At 35.2% G+C, this 21708-nt stretch overlaps 2 protein-coding genes across 2 annotated transcripts in view; both read right to left on the bottom strand.

Moving 5' to 3' along the window:
• LOC107552188 (protein phosphatase PTC7 homolog) overlaps positions 1-7351 on the bottom strand; it is a 14287-nt gene extending 6936 nt beyond the window's left edge. Inside the window, exons 1-3 of the mRNA XM_016234033.1 lie at positions 6862-7351; positions 2687-2866; positions 1063-1261 (exon numbers count right to left, since the gene is read on the bottom strand). Coding sequence (XP_016089519.1) covers positions 1063-1261; positions 2687-2866; positions 6862-7063 — 581 coding nt within the window. The 5' untranslated portion in view covers positions 7064-7351. The remainder of the gene's footprint in view (positions 1-1062; positions 1262-2686; positions 2867-6861) is intronic.
• On the bottom strand, positions 7206-21708 carry LOC107552143 (myosin regulatory light chain 2, ventricular/cardiac muscle isoform-like). Its single transcript, XM_016233974.1, has 7 exons — positions 21705-21708; positions 21052-21110; positions 16103-16192; positions 13026-13101; positions 12840-12944; positions 10820-10898; positions 7206-7362 (listed from the first exon to the last, which is right to left on the bottom strand). Exons 1-7 carry the CDS (start codon positions 21706-21708, stop codon positions 7206-7208), a joined length of 570 nt encoding a protein of 189 aa, XP_016089460.1.

Raw genomic sequence — 21708 nt, 5'->3', positions numbered from 1 at the left:
ACCTGAGACTCGAACCTGCGACCTTTGGGTTACAAGTCCGACTCTATCCATTAGGCCACGACTGCCCCTGAAACCGGAAGTGCTTAAGTGTCCCCTAAAACCGGAAGTGTTTAATGTGATTATCAAATCGCAAAGCCTGCAATTTAAATAAGTATATGGACTACATGTTTCAAAGTACAGCATGCCATTGTGTTAATTTACACATGAGCAGCTCATTATCGCAGTTGTTTTCAGAGTCTCAGAGCAGCTTGCTGCACCACATATGTGAGAGAATTTAAAATCAAATTCAAATCCCATATGTGTATTTCATGTTACAGGTTAAAGGATGCAGGATTACAAGTTACAAATTAAAGGATCAGTTGATGTTAAGTTGCAGAAAACATGTTAAATGCTAAACCAGCGGGTGAATTTAGTCACATAATCTTTTCAATCATGCAAATTGCATTGTCCCAGGACTGTGTTTCCAATTTACCAACGTGGCACTTTTTTTTGTTTTGTTTTTTTGATGGTTTCAGCAATCAGTCAACATCGCAATCAAATCAAAAGCGTGATTCAACCCCTGAATTGTGAATATAAAATATTATTAATGATCAATTAATAAAAAAAAACACTAACATGACATCTCAAAAAGCTAGAGAGTAAATCAGTGTTTTAAATAATACTGAAGTAGTAGAGTATTTATTGGCTATAAATAGTTAAGCCAGTAAGTTGCAGCTTAAAATTCTATCCATTTTTAGGGTATGTTAACTTAGTGCACAATTATCAAATTTTTCTTTTGACAGTTTAAGCTGTTCTGATCTGAAATAGGAGCAAAGAGATAATTACATATTCTAAACTTCAGAGTAGACGCTGCTGTGTTCACACCGAGTGACTCATTTCTCACCAGGAGGAACTGATAATCCAGTCGAGTTAATAACCAGGCTCTCAGAGTGAGGACCTAATCATGTTCTCATACTGACAGCCAGTGGATTATGCCTCGCTTGCGTCTAGCTTGGGGACACAATGTTGTTGCATCATCAGAAAGCGAGAGGAAAAATCACGTAACAGAGCGAACGGTCTCACCTGTCACTGAGGACGGAGCCCTCTGCCTCAGGAGGGGCGATAGAGAGCTGGAAAGGGGTGTTGAAGTAGTGCTGCTGTTCATCAGACCTGTGTACCACCTCTCCACCTCGAACCACCAGAAAGCCAGAGTCGCCCAGGTTTGCCGTGTGTAGCCGGTGGCTCTGCCTGTCTAGTACCACGATACACGCTGTACTGCTTCCTAAAGACAAGAAAGAAACTTAGTCACATCATAGGTACAATAAAATGTTCATTTCTTTAAAAAAATGCCCTACTGAGCCACACTGTCCACTATTAAGAGAAATCAACCTACAAATTGTTTATTTTTAGTCGTATTTAACCCTTGTGCTCTGCTGAAAATCATTTTACCTTATTTGGTGTTTCCAGCGTAACTTTGCGCACACATGGTATATACACAACTTCCCTCCCCAAAACAAAAAATTTTCATTTTTGTACTTTAAGGCTTTTTTTTTCTCTCCTACCTTGTTACATTTGTGTTTTCGGTCAAAAATGACCGGTCTTTTAAAAACTGCCTGTAAATCTCTCATTATGCTATATTATCACCAGATCTTTGTCATTTTTCTTTCAGGTTTTGTATTTTTTTTTTTAATTGTTGGTCATAGAACACTAACAAATTATACACTTCAGATTTAACTTCACTCCAAAAGGTGGTTTTTACAGCAATGTCATTGAAGAACTGTTTTGGGTTCCCCAAAGAACCTTTCAGTGATCAGTTCTTAAAAGAGCCACTTTCTTAGTGTGAAGAACATTCTAATAATCTAAAGAACACTTTTCCACTATAAAAAACGGAATGTAAAAAAAATGAAATATGAGGTTCTATGGATGTTAAATGCTTTTCATGGAACCACTGATGTCAATAAAGAACCTTTATTTTTAAGAGTGTTCTATCAAACCTGGAATATCCCTTTAAACAGGCCAAACCACAAAAACTGCCGTTTAGCTTTGAATCTGTGCAGATTTACCAAAATCTAATCTTGTGACCCAGTACACTCTGTTTGTGACTCATCCAGCCCACAGCGTGTTTTTGAGAGCAGCACAATGACTCATTTCTGTCCATTCTATTTTAGTTATGGCTTTGATCTCATCCTGAGAAAAAATGAGCCAAGGCCCTTCCCAAAAACCATTTCCCTCCCAAGTCAGGAAAAATAAAACTTTACTCATGACTGTCCCAGAACATAACGTCCATTCCGCAGTTTTATGGCATATCTGTGTGTACGGTCTCGCATGTCTGTGAACTTCAATTGATACACAACTGAACTTAGTTTTGTAGTGAAAACATGACGCATGCTCTTCTGTTTACACAAGCATTTTAATGGAAGTGAACGGAACACTAAATTGCGCGACCACACCTTAATTGAAGCCAGAGCATAATGCTGCAATCCCAACAGCCTTAAACGCATTATAATCTAATCTCTCTACAGTTTTCTTTAGAAAACAGAAATTATATTAAAGAAATAAATCTAAAAGGATACATTTAAATGCAAATGCTTGATCTGTGCTGCATTTAATTTGAAATTCCATTGTACTTCCATTGCACAACACTTCCATTTTGTAGCTTGAAATGAATTCACTACATAATCCATAATCTAAAGATGAATGTTCTCACCTAATAGCGGTACTTTGTTCTGAAGTAGCTCATAATAGCTGGTGGTGAGGATTCCCACTGGGTTGCTCGGCACAAATCGTCCTTCTTTGACCAGCCTCTCACACGTCCTCATGAGCGTCCCAGAGAACTGAGAGGGATCGACCCCATAGTCACGCCAGCCACCTACTCCATCAGCCACTCCTATAGGACACACAGTTAGGACCAAAACCATTAGAAAGCTGCATTTTCTAAATGATTAAACTGCAAAAATATCATCTATTTTGCATCTGTTTTGAATGTCGCTAATATTTTGCAGACTGTTCATAGAAAGAACTGGATACTTTTATTCAGCAGGGATTCATTAAATTGATCAAAAGTGACAGTAAAGACATTCAGAATGTTACAAAAGATTTATATATCAAATAAACGCCTTCACGCTTTCCACAAAAATTTGAAGCAGCACAACTGTTTTCAACATTAATATAATAAAAAATAATGATAAATAATACATAATGTTGTACTTAAGCTGAAAATTCAGCTTTGTATCACAGGATTACATTTTACAAAATATTACAATAGAAAACAGTTATTTTATGTGTAATAATATTTCACAATATTACTGTTTTTTTTACTGTATTTTTAATCAAATAAATGCAAATGTTGTGACACAATGTTACCATAATATAAAATAATTTCTACTGTGATTATATGATTTTGACCAACTAAATCTAGATCAGACTGAATTATTTAGTAAGATTTTGAGGTTAGCAAGAGGTAAAATGACTGTATCTGTACCCATCTTTCTGAAGGGAAAACCGGTTTACCCACAAAATAGAATTAGACTTTGAAAGATTCCCACCAATTTTTATGCAGAATAATATCATTTTTAAGCTGATATATATATAAAGCAAAATGCTTATGTTTAGTGGTAGAATCAACAATGGCAATCAATCAGCTATCTGTTCACTATTTTGACTTGCAATGTTCATAAAGTTTAATTTCATTTCAATTTTTAATTTAAATAGCAATTTTGTGCCCATTTGCCATCATAAGATTGTATTTTTATAGGCATAATATATGCATTCAGCCATTGGAAAAACCCATAATAATCAAACACAAAAGTAAATGAAATGATCTGCAAGATGCGCCGGTCTTGAAATTGAGAAGGCAAACGTTTACGGCCTACACCCCACAGATTTCATGTGCATATCCAAATCTGTCCACCAGACAGGGAATGTTCCCTACAAAGCCCTCCCAGCTTCCCATCTGACAGACAATGAGCAGGAACCCTCGTTTGTGACCATACAAGGCAAGTCCCCTCACATCGACCTGCATCCACTCTAAAAGCACCTCTAGGATTTCCACAGCTAGATTTTATGGCTTAAAGTTGCACAAAAGCCTCGGTTCTTCCTTCTTACTGCCATTTCAAAGACAAGAGGCCATGACAGAACCCTGCCCATGTGTTTGAGCTGCGGAAGAGGATTTATATCCCAGGTTAATTTGACTTTGACATACGGCTGTCCAAGTAGGTCTTGGCAGACGTTAAGAGACCTGCTAACATGTTTCCGTTTGAATTTGTAGGTGTACTTCTTATGAGTGGGTTAAATGACAGATAAAACAGGTACAAGGACTAATCGACTTTGAAGACTACTAAAAAAAAGCTATCTAAAAATATAATGAACTAATTTAATCCCAAATGAACGAAGCTGCTTTCTTTGAAGATCTGCATCATTAAGCACAGCCATTACTCAAGACAAAGGAAGACTGAAACCCTGGTCTGTGGTCTTCAGTGTTCATCTTTTGTTTTGCATCGTTCAGACTGACTTCCTCGTAGCTAGATGGGTTTTGTGTTCTATATGAACTAATGTGCACTCTTGATCACCCTAACACTTCAAATTCTCAGGTTACAAACAATGTTATGATGTAACAGGACTATTAGGTTATGGAATAGTATTAAAATGGTATCATTGCAAATTCCAGCAGCTATATCAAATGAACTACTTTTCAACTACTAAAGTACAAGCCACTGAGGTGTCACACTTAGTTTGTGTAGCCTAACACATGATCCTTTTTAATATCTTATCTCACTTTGTGCTCATAACCCTCCATATAGCAGTACAGAAAGTACTGTTTAGTGCTTTTTGTAACAGTAGCTAAAACCGTTCAGACCCTCCAGTCACGTGGAGTACTAAAGAGTAGAAACAGACTCGCACTCTGTTATTGTTTGCTGACAGCTGCAGCAATTCTGGATTCATTTTTTATTGCATAGTAAATGTACACACGGCAACAAGCATGAACACAATTTAATATATATTCAAATAAATATATATATATAAATAATAATAATAAATAAAAACAGCAAAGGGGAACATAAAGAAGCAAAACATTCATACAAGAAGAAAGCAGATACTGCCAAAACATTTTTCCTTCTAATATAATAATGAGACCGAAGAGGCGAGTCTGTTTCAAATCAAAAGTGGGAGCACTTCATAATAAAATAAACGGACAACACTCTAATGATGATCTTTGGAATGAAACGACTGGGTAATTTCAGTAGGTTTACGGAATGCGTAGTTCTGAACGCTACTGACGTCACAATGGGAAATGATACTTTGTTGCGAGGAATGTTCCGATTTAAAATCCGATTCGGAACGTTCGTAAAGGTCCGTCTGACGTCACTGTTACAAAATGTGTTTATCATTGTGCTCCATTATTTATAGTAACGGTAATAGCTATGATAAATATATAGCCTGTTTTTCAGTATCATAATAAAATACATTAAAGAGAAATATTCATGTTAAAGTAAGATTGAACCGGTTTATGCTAATTACTGACATATACAGTATGATGGCTATAAGGCTTTTGTTGTGCGACAGCTGTGACGTCAGAAGCGATTCAACCACGAAGCTGCTTTCTTTGAAGATCTGCATCATTAAGCACAGCCATTACTCAAGACAAAGGAAGACTGAAACCCTGGTCTGTGGTCTTCAGTGTTCATCTTTTGTTTTGCATCGTTCAGACTGACTTCCTCGTAGCTAGATGGGTTTTGTGTTCTATATAAACTAATGTGCACTCTTGATCACCCTAACACTTCAAATTCTCAGGTTACAAACAATGTTATGATGTAACAGGACTATTAGGTTATGGAATAGTATTAAAATGGTATCATTGCAAATTCCAGCAGCTATATCAAATGAACTACTTTTCTACTACTAAAGTACAAGCCACTGAGGTGTCACACTTAGTTTGTGTAGCCTAACACATGATCCTTTTTAATATCTTATCTCACTTTGTGCTCATAACCCTCCATATAGCAGTACAGAAAGTACTGTTTAGTGCTTTTTGTAACAGTAGCTAAAACCGTTCAGACCCTCCAGTCACGTGGAGTACTAAAGAGTAGAAACAGACTCGCACTCTGTTATTGTTTGCTGACAGCTGCAGCAATTCTGGATTCATTTTTTATTGCATAGTAAATGTACACACGGCAACAAGCATGAACACAATTTAATATATATTCAAATAAATATATATATATATATATATATATATAAATAATAATAATAAATAAAAACAGCAAAGGGGAACATAAAGAAGCAAAACATTCATACAAGAAGAAAGCAGATACTGCCAAAACATTTTTCCTTCTAATATAATAATGAGACCGAAGAGGCGAGTCTGTTTCAAATCAAAAGTGGGAGCACTTCATAATAAAATAAACGGACAACACTCTAATGATGATCTTTGGAATGAAACGACTGGGTAATTTCAGTAGGTTTACGGAATGCGTAGTTCTGAACGCTACTGACGTCACAATGGGAAATGATACTTTGTTGCGAGGAATGTTCCGATTTAAAATCCGATTCGGAACGTTCGTAAAGGTCCGTCTGACGTCACTGTTACAAAATGTGTTTATCATTGTGCTCCATTATTTATAGTAACGGTAATAGCTATGATAAATATATAGCCTGTTTTTCAGTATCATAATAAAATACATTAAAGAGAAATATTCATGTTAAAGTAAGATTGAACCGGTTTATGCTAATTACTGACATATACAGTATGATGGCTATAAGGCTTTTGTTGTGCGACAGCTGTGACGTCAGAAGCGATTCAACCACGATGGTCCTCGACTAAACCAGTTCTCTCAAACAAAATATCTTCGCGTGCATCATAAAGAGCCTTTAATCATGACATACCTAGCACATCAGCAGACCTGTGTCGGGCTATGAAGCACGCGTCGTCTCCATAACACATCCCTTTCTTCAAGATCCCCTTCCGAAAATCCTTCCCGAAGCCGAAGCTGGCGGACACCAGGCTGTAATCGCGGCTGTCGGTTTGAGAGAGTCCGCCGATGACCGCCCGGGCCACCAGTCTACCGTACGAGAGAACGGACAGCATCACCCCCGGACTCCGCTGCAGGGGTGGTTTGGGTTAGTTCGACTACTAACAACAGATCCGCGGCTCGAGATGACAATCAGCGACGTTCAAATTCTCGCTGTCTTTATGGATCAGCTCTCCATAGCGATCGATCCGATGCGGTTCAGAACATCCAAGCCGATCCGGGTCTTCTCGCGCTGAGCCCCATCGCTGCGCGCTCCGCTCGCGTGTCTGTTCGTGAGCTGCTGCCGAGGGCCGCGACGCGCGACTGAAGTCTTACGACTGCTTTGACGTCACACGCCGTTACGCAACCCCTGTACCTTTAATAGAGTATATCAAAAAATGCATCTGTCAACTTTATGAGGAATCTAATGATTTTATATGGTAAATTTCATATTCGTAAAAGTAAAAGAAATAGTTCTAAGCCATGTTTGAAGGTCTTTATGACTGATTTTCATTTGTATTTTGAGTCTCTCAAATGTATTGAAAACAAAAAATGTAGAGGTACAATTTTATTCGCTAAAGAGTTGAAGTTACTTGAAAATTGAACGGGTATATGCTGTCTTCTTTTTTTTCTCTCTCTATGTAATGTAAACCCATTACTTTAATTGTGTTATCTTTTTGGATGTCTTGTTAAAGTTGTAAATGTTGCATGTGTCTAATAAAATAAAAAAAAACTTTAATGGAGACCAATGAAAGAGATGTGTTGAAATGCACAGGCCGCAGAGTTCATTTATAAAACAAGACATACCTAGTTACACTTTATAATAAAGTACGTGTACAATTTTCTATCAAATTTCGATATAATGACTAAGAATGTAGCCACTAAGTAAAAAACGAATATATTATATTCACCTATCCTTGGACCTCCACACGTGAGTGTACACAAAATTTCAAAGGTAAAGCATATTTCACAAATATTATATATCCTATATATCGTCATATTAATAAGTGGTTTACAATATTTGTATTTTTGTAGTTATGCACATATAAATGAGCTTGGCCCATGTCTGTTTCTGTTTGTTTAGGTGTTGTCTTGATATTGCAGCTCCTTACTTGGTAAAGTACAAAAAATATTCAGATTGTGTTCTTCATATTTTTTATAGTTTAACACAAATGTGTGATTCAGGATAGGGCATTTAGGTATAATGCATGTGCCAAGAGCTTTTCTCTGAAACAGCTTGTGGTTTCAGTCACATCAGGACACAGTCCGAGAACATGGACTTACAAACCTCTGGTTAAAGGCCAGCTTTTGAAGATCTCAGCTCGTGTCAGTTGAACTTGGCTGAACCACAGATTGTTCAAATACATGCACCGATTCTGATGTTGCTTTTTAACATCATTTACATGCATTTAATTCTAAAGCTGTACAGAGTGATAATTTGGTTATCTGTTGGAAATCTGAACTCTTGGAGTGGTAGTTCATAACTCCCATCTATTTCAAATTGAGTTGTTATGGTGTGTTATGAAACCCTCTATGAATTATGTAAGGCTGTGTCGCCATCTATTGGTCGTACTCGCGCAGTACATGTTAGACAAACAGGATTTATTAGCTACTACATGACTAACTGGAATGTTATTAACTTATTAACTAACTGCGAGGCTTCTCAGGTTTTTTTTCCTGTACAAAAAAAGTCAGTTATGCTGCTTTATATGGCTGCTTTTTATTCCTTATGTTAATGTATTATCATAATCATAAAAATAGTTTGTAGCGCAAATAGCTTTACTGTTTATTGCACCTTGTTATTCTTCTAGTCATTTCAGGAAGACTAATAAATCGGTTGTCTCGCACATTCACAGAAATTAGTTTGCTTCGCATTGCAAAATAAGGTGGATAAGGTTAGTATGTAGCATGTTGTTAACGTTTTTATAACTGATCAATAAAAAAAAGTTGCCTCAATGTATTTTAGATTTTAAAAAAAATCTTAAATGTCTTGTATAGTTTTTGTAAAGGCAGTTTAATATGCTGTTTCTTATGACTCGGTAATGGCAAGCATGTTTCTATGCCAGTCTTTTGATATATATTCTGCATTTTATTCGAAGAGAGAGAGAGAGAGAGAGAGAGAAAACCTTGTCAAAGCACTGTAGAAATCAAGGCCATTCTATGTAATTACTGGATAAAAACTTGTTAACCTGTAATTTTTCACATCTATGAAAGGCCGTGAACTGTTGTGGCTTAAGCAGTGGATGATTGAGGCTATAGGAATTTGTGTTTGTATAGACTGTAATGACTCACTTCAGCAGAATTTTGTGTAAAAATGTACCTTGACTGCCTTTGAGGTTCAGGGTTGTGTTTATAACAATAGGATCGAAGGCCTTGTAAGTAAATTACTCAGGCAGTAGGTGACAGTAAAGACTCATGTTAGCGGTCTCTTTACTCGTGGTTTCTGCACAGCTTGGCGTCAGTGCCACTGAATGTGAGTTTGCAGTCTGCATTGAATGTCTGCGTCTTTCAACTGACTTGTGTTTACAGTGGTGTGAGAAAGTGTTTGCTCCCTAAACCTAATAACAGGTTGGGCCACCCTTAGCAGCAACAACTGCAATCAAGCGTTTGCGATAACTGGCAATGAGTCTGTTACAGCGCTGTGGAGGAATTTTGGTCCACTCATCTATGCAGAATTGTTGTAATTCAGCCACATTGGAGGGTTTTTGAGCATGAACCGCCTTTTTAAGGTCATGCCACAGCATCTCACAGGATTCAGGTCAGGACTTTGACTAGGCCACTCCAAAGTCTTCATTTTGTTTTTCTTCAGCCATTCAGAGGTGGACTTGCTGGTGTGTTTTGGATCATTGTCCTGCTGCAGAACCCAAGTTCGCTTCAGCTTGAGGTCACGAACAGATGGCCGGACATTCGCATGGAGGTGATCAGTTTGTGGCACTGCTGAGGTGGTATGGAAGCCCAGGTTTCTTTGACAGTGGCCTTCAGCTCATCTGCATTTTTTGGTCTCTTGTTTCTCATTTTCCTCTTGACAATAAGCCACATTCCTTGACACGTCTGTGTGTGGTGGCTCTTGATGTCTTGACCCCAGCCTCAGTCCATTCCTTGTGACGTTCACTCAAATTCTTGAATCGATTTGACAATCCTCATAAGGCTGCGGTTCTCTTGGCTGGTTGTGCCTCTTTTTCTTCCACACTTTTTCCTTCCACTCAACTTTCTGTTAACATGCTTGGATACAGCACTCTGTGAACAGCCAGCTTCTTTGGCAATGAATGTTTGTGGCTTACCCTCCTTGTGAAGGGTGTCAATGATTGTCTTCTGGACAACTGTCAGATCAGCAGTCTTCCCCATGATTGTGCATCCTGAACCAAACTGAGAGACCATTTTGAAGGCTCAGGAAACCTTTGCAGGTGTTTTGAGTTGATTAGCTGATTGACATGTCACCATATTCTAATTTGTTGAGATAGTGAATTGGTGGGTTTTTGTTAAATGTGAGCCAAAATCATCACAATTAAAAGAACCAAAGACTTAAACTACTTCAGTCTGTGTGCATTGAATTTATTTAAAACACGAGTTTCACAATTTGAGTTGAATTACTGAAATAAATGAACTTTTCCACGACATTCTAATTTATTGAGATACACCTGTATATAAAAAATTTATTGATTGATTTATTTATTTTTTAAATGCATATGCATGCAGGGTTTGAAAAGTCTATATGTACTGCATCTTTTACTTCAGTAGCTTGTAAAGTCATAAGCTGACAAACAAAGCAGAATCTGTGGAGAAATGGATTTGCAGAGAAGCAGGGCAGATTGTGTTGTTTTAACGGTACTGACAAATTCTTCCTCAAGGTCCCCTTTCCCTCTGGGTCGAACACTTTAAAGGCATTCAGAATGGTTTCCTCTGCATCGGCACCTGTTTTTTAAAACGAGTGCGCAACAGAAAACTGACAAGAGACCTAACTGTCTTTAAAATCCTCCGGAAAGGCAATAAGACATAATTTTTACAGGATTCCTAGTGGACAATTCTGAGCTGATCCTATGGGAATCGTCATACAGGCTCATACAAGAGCTTCCAGAACATATAGTTGCCTAACTATAAGTTCCTTATAGGCCTATTATGATTCCCAGTAGGATCAAATGCTTCTGTAGGACTTCAAAAGGAAATAAAAAATCCCTGTGTGATTTCTTGTCCACTCATGAGACTTTATTCAAAAACGCCTAGAGTTTTGTTTAAATGAAATACAATATACAGGAAGATTTTAAGAATAAAACTCGATTATACATTAAAAATATGTTGTTATGTTTTTGAAAGAATCTCTTATGCTCACCAAGGCTGCATTTATTTTTTTATACAGTAAAAATTTAATTATTTTGAAATATTACAATTTAAAACAACTGTTTTCAGTTGTAATACAGTATATAGTAAAATGTAATTTATTCCTGTGATCAAAGCTGAATTTTCAGCATCATTCCTCCAGTCTTCAGTGTCACATGATCTTCAGAAATCATTCTAATATGCTGATTTGCTCAAGAAACATTTCTGGATATTATCAATGGTGAAAACAGTTGTGCATATATTTGTGAAAATAGTGATACATTTTATTTTTCCGGATTCTTTGATTAATGGAAAGCTCAAAAGAACAGCATTTATTTGAAATAGAATTTACTTGTAACATTATACATGTTTTTACTGTCGCTTTTGATCAATTTAATGCATCGTTGCGGAATAGAATAGTGTTCATTTTTCAAACAAAAATTTTACTGACCCAAAATTTTAATTTGTAGTGTAGATGTAAGTGGCCCTTAATAATAAAAACCTTCATTTAAAAACTGCATGTTGTGTTTACTTGTGTTATCATTGACTAATATTTAAATTTGTTTGATGATCTGAAACATTAAAGTGTGACAAACATGCAAAAAAATAAGAAATCAGGAAGGGGGCCAACACTTTTTCACACCACTGTATATTAAACATGTGAGAACAACGCACAGTGTAGAATGATTCACAAATAAATGACTCGTATGAGCCGGTTCTTTATAGTAAGTCAAAAAACATATAACACCAGCGTAATCAGATTCCTAAATAAATGACTCTTTTGAGCCTGTTCTTTTTAGTGACAAGTGTCATTCTATTCTGAAAAAAAGACTCTTATAAGCTGTTTGTTGTATTGAAAAAATTTAAATTTAATTTAGCTTACGGAGCTGCCAGTGTAATTTATTTCCTGAATAAAAGACTCGTTTGAGCCACTTAATGAAATGCTCAAAAAGACGAGTGAACGGTTTGAATAATTTTCAGAAATTTGGAAATTCTGGACTTTCAAAATGGTGAATCTTGTTGAATTGCTACTCTATTGTAATCATTTGAGCAAGGGTGTAGGTTTGAGTTTGGCATTGGTGGGGATATAACGGCAGACAACAGACATTTAATTGTCCCTACTAAATTCTACGCTCTTGCATTTTACATGATGGCTGTTTCCATATATATATATACATTTATTTGAAATAGAATTTACTTGTAACATTATACATGTTTTTACTGTCGCTTTTGATCAATTTAATGCATCGTTGCGGAATAGAATAGTGTTCATTTTTCAAACAAAAATTTTACTGACCCAAAATTTTAATTTGTAGTGTAGATGTAAGTGGAAAAAAAAAATAATAATAATAATAAAAAAAAAAAAATATATATATATATATAATTAGATTAAAAAATATTAGAATAGTTAAAAAAAGAACTTGAAAGAATGATGAATAAGTTACAGTCAGAAATGTTGGTCTTAAGTTGCTGGATAAATGAAAATAAAATTCCTCCAGGGTTTTCAGATTCTTAGTACCACTTCACCCCACCATTTACCTTTAAGCTTCTCCCCAAACATGGTGAGGAAGACGGTGAAGTTAATGGGTCCTGGAGCCTCCTTTAGCATCTCGTCGAGCTCCTCTTGTTTGACGTTCAGGCGGCCTGCGGAGGCAGAGGTCAGAACTGCTGTCAGAGAGACGCTTCATCCAGCAATGCAGAACGACAGAGATTATAACAGTCCACCTAAAGCTGCGAACGTATCCCTCAGGTCATTCTTGTCGATAAAGCCGTCTCTGTTCTGGTCCATGATTGTGAAAGCCTGAGGCAGATGAAAGAGAGAGAATATAGAGTGTGTGTGAGAGGGATGCAGAATGTAGTCTGATGGTGTTTAAGGTGTATGTCAAAGGTGAAGTGTGTCTGCACCTCTAGTGGCACCGAATGGAATTGCAAAAAATGATAAAAAATTATTCAGACATATTTCCTCATTGCTGAATCAGTAGTTGACGTATATTGTGTTGCTTTAGCCTTTTTGATGTTGATGTATATCATTTTAGTGATCCTTTTGGAAAGCAGCATACGTGCCTTCTGCATTTTGACGAACTTATAATTGAACTTTTGTGGTTGCCGAATGTTTGAAACCATTTAAACATGGGAGGTAGAATACTGATGCGTAGAATTAAAACCGTTTTGTATGCATTTTTTTAAGACTCAATTCGCTTGTTTTCACTACTTTTACTGTAAGTTCAACTAAAAAATTTATAATTTATTTAATTTATTATAATTTATTTACTCACCATCAGGTTGTTTCAAACCTATTTGTGTTTTCTGTGCAATGCTAAAGGACAGTTTTTTTCAAACTAGTGCATCATATTTGCGAGTCAGATTTATTTGAGTATCATAGAGAGTCTATGCTAGTTATTATGAATACATATGTGATTTTTTTATTTATATATTTATTTATATATTTTGTGTTTTCATTTTTGCTAAACTTTTAGTGATTTTGTGTTTGTCATTTTTATAGTTTTTTAATATGCACAATATACAGTTTTTATTTTATTTTTTATTAATGTTTTCTTTTATTATTACAGGTGCATCTCAATAAATTAGAATGTCGTGGAAAAGTTCATTTATTCCAGTAATTCAACTCAAATTGTGAAACTTGTGTAATATATATATATATATATATTTGTGACAGAATCATTTGTTGACATATCATTCCTACAAAATGCGAATGTCATTCATTAGATGAAGTGTTTGTAAATCTGCAGCAACGTTTATCAGATTGAACGTTTCTTCATTTTTGCCCACCATATGTCTCGTCTTATATTCAACATAACACAATATAATGTCACCTCCTGCCTTTCATTCACATAGAATATAAATGTCAATGTGACATACGGCGTTCATACATAAAACAAATAATCTCAGATGTCAAACCTCTTCTAGAGAAAATCGGTCTGCTTGCGTTGTCAACATCTGTGCCAAACTGTGAGGAGAGACAACTTCAGTTTGACCTTTTGATATAATCGAATTACTTCTGGCAAACACTTCAGACACTCCGAAATATTTAGACATGAATTTAAGATTTCAATTACATATAGGATTTCCATCCATTTGGATCACACAGTTTTAATGTAAACTATTAAACCTAAACCTAATATAATGCATACTTTCAGTCATACATAAATGAAACAGGTATGATTTCTGCACTCAAAAACATCACGGCATAGTATATTTGATTTTGAAATCTATTTGATCTCATTTAAATACTCATGTTTTCAAAATGCATTTATTCAGATTGCGTACAATCAGCATAAATGTTCATTGTGAAAATTATATTTATTCAGTTAAAAAGTATTAAAATGGTTAAGATATGGCTAGCTGTGGAACAAGCAATATTCAGTTAAATGTATGATATTGGAACAGTTTGAATTTAATGATGATAAATATATAAACCTGCTTATTCTTTTTTCAAAACCCATTCTATTTATTAGTACTATTAAAGAAATTTGACCTGTTTCATTTATGTCTAACTGAAAATTATATATCAACCTGTGTAAACCAAACGGCTTGAGTTGAATTACTGAAATAAATGAACTTTTCCACGACATTCTAATTTATTAAGATGCTCCTGTATATAGTTATTCATCAAGTTAAACTAAATGAACAATATTTCTTTAGCAACTAGCTGAAATAAAATATTTAAAAAACGTGAAATTATTTATTACAGCTATTTGCCAAGGCAACATTTATCATTTTCATTTAGTAACTTGATGTGCTGTGATTTGAAATAAAAATGAAAATATAAATATTAAAAATGATTATTATTAAATTTAAATATTATTACAATTATTAATATTTTATTTCAGTTTTCAGAAGTTTATGTATGTATGTATGTATGTACACTGAACAAAATTAACAAAAGTGTTGCGTTTATAATTTTGTTCAGTGTATTTATTTATTTTCAAGGTTTTAGTTTTTGTTAGTAACCCCGCTTTGACTCAAAACCAATGACAAGCCATTTTTTATTTTTTTGTTGGCATGGACAGGTTATCTGAATAACGGTTTGCGACTCACACAAAGCTATCAGTTGACTCCAGAAGTCTTGGAATATAATTCTCAAGTCACATGACCTACTGTTATTATATTTTAAGGTACATACATTTTTTTTTTTAGTGTGAAAGTTTAAAAAAATTCTCCATTTGTGTTCCACAGAAAAATAATAAATTGAATATAATATAAAATATAAATATATAATCATAATCACAAATTCATTCTTTTACTCAAGGTCAGACCTCACTGTCATGCTGCTTATTTAGTGTTTTATTTTGCAAAACTCCCTCAGTTGTGTATTTATAGTTCCTGTAATTCCTCTTTACTTGGTGTCTTTGTGTTTGTTTGTGATCTGTGTGAGAGAGAGACAGACTGAAAGAGAGAGAGAGAAAGACGGCTAGCATTTGTCTGCACGTTCTCATCACTGCCATCTCGGATCAGCGTCATGCTTATCCTGTTTGTCGTGATCTTTTCACAGCCGCTTTGAGACCAGAGAGAACGTCTGTCCTGCTGCATTTTCCACGCAAATCTCAGGGCCCTGACAGCAGGTTGGAGTGTGTGTGAGCGAGTGTGTGTTCAGGGTGTAAATCACTCCGCTGTGCTAATCGTTACTGACACATTCTGAATTATTCACTAGCGATGATGAACACTGACATATTGAAGTCACATACGGGAATCTCGCTATAGATGCTCGATATCACAGTGAAAGAGTCACGATAAAGACAATTGTCAGAGCAATTAGAGTCAAACGAGCGCTTGGTTTGTACCTCTTTGAACTCCTGGATCTGTATTTGTTCAAACATGGAGAAGACATTTGAATTGGCTCCTTCTGCCCGCTTCTTTGCCTTTTTGGGTGCCTGCACAGAATAATCACATGTGACTTGCTAAATAGAAGTACGCTTTGACATGCCGTTTCATTGGTGCACTTTATTCCAACATGATTTTAGTTTAGTTTTTTGCCATCTTTCTCCAAAAAGAAGAATAACATGCTTCAAAACCCCTCTGAAACGTCTTTCCTTTTTGGCTGATAATATGAATTTTTACTAGAAAATACACTACTGTTTAAAAGTTTGGAGTCGTTATTTTGGAAAGTGATATATTTTTCCAGCTAGGATGTTTTAAATTGATCTAAAGTGACAGTAAAGACATTTATAATGTTACAAATAATCGCAATTTCATATGAATGCTGTGCTTTTCAACTTTCTATTCATCAAAGAATACTAAAAATAAAATTGTGGTTTCCATAAAAAATGAAGCAGCACAACTGTTTTCAACACTGATAATAATAATAAATGTTCCTTGAGCAGCAAATCAACATATTAGAATGAGTACTGATGCTGAAAATCACAGGAATGAATTGCATTTTAAAATATATTCAAATAGAAAACAGTTCTTTTAAATTAAAATAATATTTCACAATATTACTGTTTTTGCTGTAGTTTTATTCAAACAAATGCATCACTGCATCCTTTCAACAGCATTCACAGACTCCAGACTGTTTAAAGTCTCCTGCAAAAAAGGCTCCCATAAATCTCACACGATGACTCTTAACATTGTCTCAAAGTGTGCTACTAACTCAAATATTTTGAGCTGCTATTCACGTTGATTTGAGCTCTTTTGTGTTTCTGCATTTCTCTTAAGGAGTTTTAGGAGTTGTAGCATCCTCCTCCTGAGGAATGAAGGAGCATCCTCTGAGCAGTGACGTGTTGAGTGTGTGAGAGTGGATTTTTGTATATATTTATTTATTTTTGTGTGTGTATATATATATATATATATATATATATATATATATATATATATACACTGTACACTGTATATATAATTTATATTTGTATATTCATATATAATTTATTAGCACAGTGTGATAGCAGTTGAAAGATTTTTTTTTCTAAAAGGTCACTTGGGTCTTTTTCATATAAAAAAAAGAGAAGACAAAGAAAAACACATTTTGAGTGAAAAGTCTTAATTTGCTCTTGTTGCTCTCTACGAGAAACAGTTGAAACATTATTAAAACGATAAATAGATGAGTCACCTGTCTCCTTTTTTTGATTTTTGGCTAATGAAAATGTTTATATCTATCTTTGAGAACAGAAACAGTTTACTTTTCACGTATTTATTTGTAGAAAGGGAAATGAATAAAACAGAGGCGGATGAGTCAGATGTAAGTGGCTCTGATGAAGCAGACTTAAACTTTAGATTCAAACACAGACAGAAAGAAATCAACTCTTTTTTATTTATTTTTTTGATCTTCGTTTGGACGCATCAAGAGAATATTGAGTAAATGTATGCTGATAATCAAAGACAGAGTTATTGAATTAATAAATGTATGACAAAGCAAACTCACCATAATCGTAACTCTTGAATTCAGAAGACAAAGCACGAGTGATTCCAGACAGGGTGGAAATGCTGATTTTAATATATATAACCTCATTCCCCACCACTGACTGTCTATAAATACATCCTCATGCGCTTAACCAGGTAGCCAACTGTCGACTTCATAAGTTATTATAAGAATCCTGATTAAAGGGGTTTAATGCAGGAGCCAGAGGGCTTCAACTCAGAACAGATGATAGTTGTTGGAATTCAGCTAGAACTTTCCTAAACCTAGAATGTGTGATTGACAGCGCCATTAATGCTGTTTCTCAGTCTTTGTAGGTTCATTATGTGATATTTAGTTCGAAACAAATGGGTTAGAAGCTCAGGTTTTGGATATTTAGACATGTAAGTGTCACTAGCTTCACTATAATTCATCATTTTTGATGTCTCAACGTTTTAGGTCATTTGTGGTGGATGTATCTCCTCGAGTTCACAGAGGAACCTGCAGTGTTATTTTAGTATTTTAAAGGGTTACTCCAGCCCAAAATGAAAATTAATTGTTGAATAAAGTCGTTATTTTTGTTTTATGTGATTAATTATTTGTAATTAATCACTTACCCCCATATTGTTCCAAAACCATAAAAGCTTTGTTCGTCTTCGGAACACAATTTAAGATATTTTAAATGAAAACCCGGGAGGCTTGTGACTGTCCCATTGACTGCAAAGTAAATTACACTGTCAAGACCCAGAAAAGTATGAAAGACATCGTCAGAATAGTCCATCTGCCGTCAGTGGTTCAACCGTAACTTTATGAAACGACGAGAATACTTTTTGTACGTGAATAAAACAAAAATAAGGACTTTATTCAACAATTCGTCTCCTCTGTGTCTCTCCGCATCACCGTAGCACCATTTTGGAGAATATCCGCTGAATGCAAGCAGCGTACGCTACTCTGTGTCAGCCGCGACACAAAGATACATTTTCTATGTGTAGAGGAGACACAGAGGAGACGAATTGTTGAATAAAGTCATTATTTTTGTTTTCTTCGCATGCAAAAAGTATTCTCAAAAAGTATTCTCGTCGTTTCATAACGTTACGGTTGAACCACTGACGGCAGATGGACTATTCTGACGATGTCTTTCATACTTTTCTGGGTCTTGACAGTGTAGTTTACTTTGCAGTCAATGGGACAGTCACAAGCCTCCCGGTTTTCATTTAAAATATCTTAAATTGTGTTCCGAAGACGAACAAAGCTTTTACGCTTAAACATTTTCATTTTGGGCTGGAGTAACCCTTTAAGCAGTTTAGTATACTTTATAAATTTTATATATACTCCGAAGACGAACAAAGCTGATTAATGACAACATTTTCATTTTGGGCTGGAGTAACCCTTTAAGCAGTTTAGTATACTTTATCAATTTTATATATACTTTTTTTTATTTATATTTAATATTTTGAATTAGTTTTTATATTTATATTTTTTATTTATGCTTTATAATTCATTTTAATGTTTTAGTACTTTGAATGTACTTTTTTTTGGTCATTTTTATTATTACTTTTTCCAAATATTACTAGTTTTATTAATTTTTATTTCAGTTTTAGTTATTTACATAGTTCAACTAAATGAAAATGAGAAATGTTGCTTTGGCAACTAGCTAAAATAAATTGATTATTTATGGTATTTTTATATTTTATTTCATTTATATCAGGTATTTCAAGTAATTTGAATGGTTTTAGTTTTACAGTAGTTAAATATAATAACTAGTGTTTTTGTTAATTAATTTTTTTTGTCTCTAGTTTTTATTCAAGTTTATTTCAGTTTTAACTTAATTAAAACTTTATTAAAGTTTTATGAAAATTATAATAACTCTGGTGTAGAGAATGTAATGTAATCAGTGTAATCCACTAATATTAAAACAGTGTCTTCACGAATGCCTTTAAAACATGAAAGGATAATTTAGTCCAGTCGATGTTATCAGGAGGGAGGAACACGACCTCTGCTTGACCTCTCATACTCAAACCCTGCAGTATGCACTAAAATTAGATTATACTACTACACCTTTGGTGGCAATTTGTCATGATGGATAAGCTGTGTTGGCATCGGGAAAGACCGTTTACCCTTCCAAAGATGATTATGTGGTCAATTACAACTCAAACAGCATTGCTTTAGTGGAAGCAACATAGAAGAATATTTTCTCTGAAGGTTTTGGTGCTGTTCCTGGACAAGCACGCATTTAGTGGGCAGTTGGCAGAATAATGTTCACTTGTTTCAGTAGACGCAAACTCTCACGTTCAACCTTTCCAGCCACCTGGTGGCAGTCTCAACAAGCTTCTGTTTCAAGGCCTTTTGCACTCCAGAGTCAATCAATATATCAGAGTTCAGCAGCTCTCGTCAATATTCCTGGAATGATATTGCCAAGCGTAGTCAAACATTCATGTGTATCTAGGCCACTGCGTTCCCGCCGTCAATCCACACGCACTCATCTGATGAGATCTAATGGCTGCTTCACCTCTTTTTGTGTTTAGCATTCATTTTCGTTCCACATTATTAGTATTGCTGTTTTTAAGTCTCAAATATTACATGATATTTTTCTACAAAACCCTTAGAAACAATCTCACAGCTTGCACTGCTGCCCACAGAGGTTCGTAAAAATCTCCCACTGGTTTTTGCACCCTGAAAATATCCGCATATTTAGATTTGAACAAAAGTAATAAGTGTTGCTGCATCAGGCTTGTATATCAGAACTGATTTAAATTTCAAATTTAACAGTGAGCCATATCAAAACAAGATATATTATTCCTTTCTTATAAGACCGATGCTGTTTTTTTCCCCCCCTGAAGCAATAAATAAAAAGCAATAAAACAGAAACTTTTAATAAGCACCTTTTATATTCCCCGTAGGTGGCTTACAAACTGCAAATACGTTTCTACTTAAAAATAGACTTGCGTTTGGTTTTAATAGCGAAGAGGAGAATGACAGATGTGCTCACTTAGTAATTGCTCGCAGTCCTCAAGCCACCGGAGCAGTTTAACCTCTTAAACGCTTTTATTTCAAGACATTATTATACTGATATCAGTAATCCGGAGCATTTCGGATACGCAAGTCAAACTGCTTTTTCTAAAGATGAAAATAAATCCATAGACTTTTTGTAATCGCCTGAATATAGTTTACCAAATGGCTGGCTCTGTTCAAATTTCCATTTTCGACGCTTTTCGAAAAAGAACTGCAGCTAGTCATTATGCACAATGTGATAATGAAACTTCCTTACAGGGAAAGGCCACAATGGTGTGATGTGTTATTTTAAGGGGAATCTCGGCTCTGTGTGGTCATCTTTATGTTACACCAATATTATAATGATAAAGATGCCATTTGGACAGTGTGTGCTATATTTAAAGCTACTAATGTCAGAATATAGTCCTCTTTAGAAGGGCCACTCAGCTCGGTCCAGTAGAAACGTCCTGTTCCACAAGAGGGAGCACGTGTTAACGTTTGAACACAACTGTCCATTCAGAATTTCAAATCATGCATTGATCGCACAATCAACCCAATAATGACATTTATGCTTTTTTCTTTTTATGAGTTTTTTTTTTATTCAACCGTCTTCAGACATAGAGCAAAAGAGCTTTTGCAATATAAAAAGACACACCTTATGCATTTGCTCGCGTTAACAAACTCTGAGTGTTGTAGATAAATAACTATGAAATATTCCTGGTGTTTTTTTTTTTATAAATGCACACATTGCTGCGCCGCGCATCTCTTTATTTAACTATTTAGTGCATGGACTAAACTTATACTTTTCGTGCATTGTATGCTTTAGCACGTTTAACTTTTGTTTCTGATGTTACCGTTCACATCTTCTGCTAAAATATTGTTATAAAAGCCCAATAAGTGTTTTAGCACTATTTTATCACGTTTATCTCCGTGCACTTCATTATTCAAGGACACTATCAAAATCCACATTCACTCTTTTCACTTCAAACACAGAAGCTTTCACCCACTCACTGTTTATTCTATTCGCGCGACTCTTTCGCTGCATTTATGGCACGCATTACGCAT

The sequence above is a fragment of the Sinocyclocheilus grahami genome, unplaced genomic scaffold, assembly GCF_001515645.1.
Source record: "Sinocyclocheilus grahami isolate Dianchi unplaced genomic scaffold, SAMN03320097.WGS_v1.1 scaffold442.1, whole genome shotgun sequence".
Taxonomy (NCBI): domain Eukaryota; kingdom Metazoa; phylum Chordata; class Actinopteri; order Cypriniformes; family Cyprinidae; genus Sinocyclocheilus; species Sinocyclocheilus grahami.
Note: the sequence above shows the minus strand (reverse complement) of the source record. Positions and strands in the feature narration are given on the sequence as shown.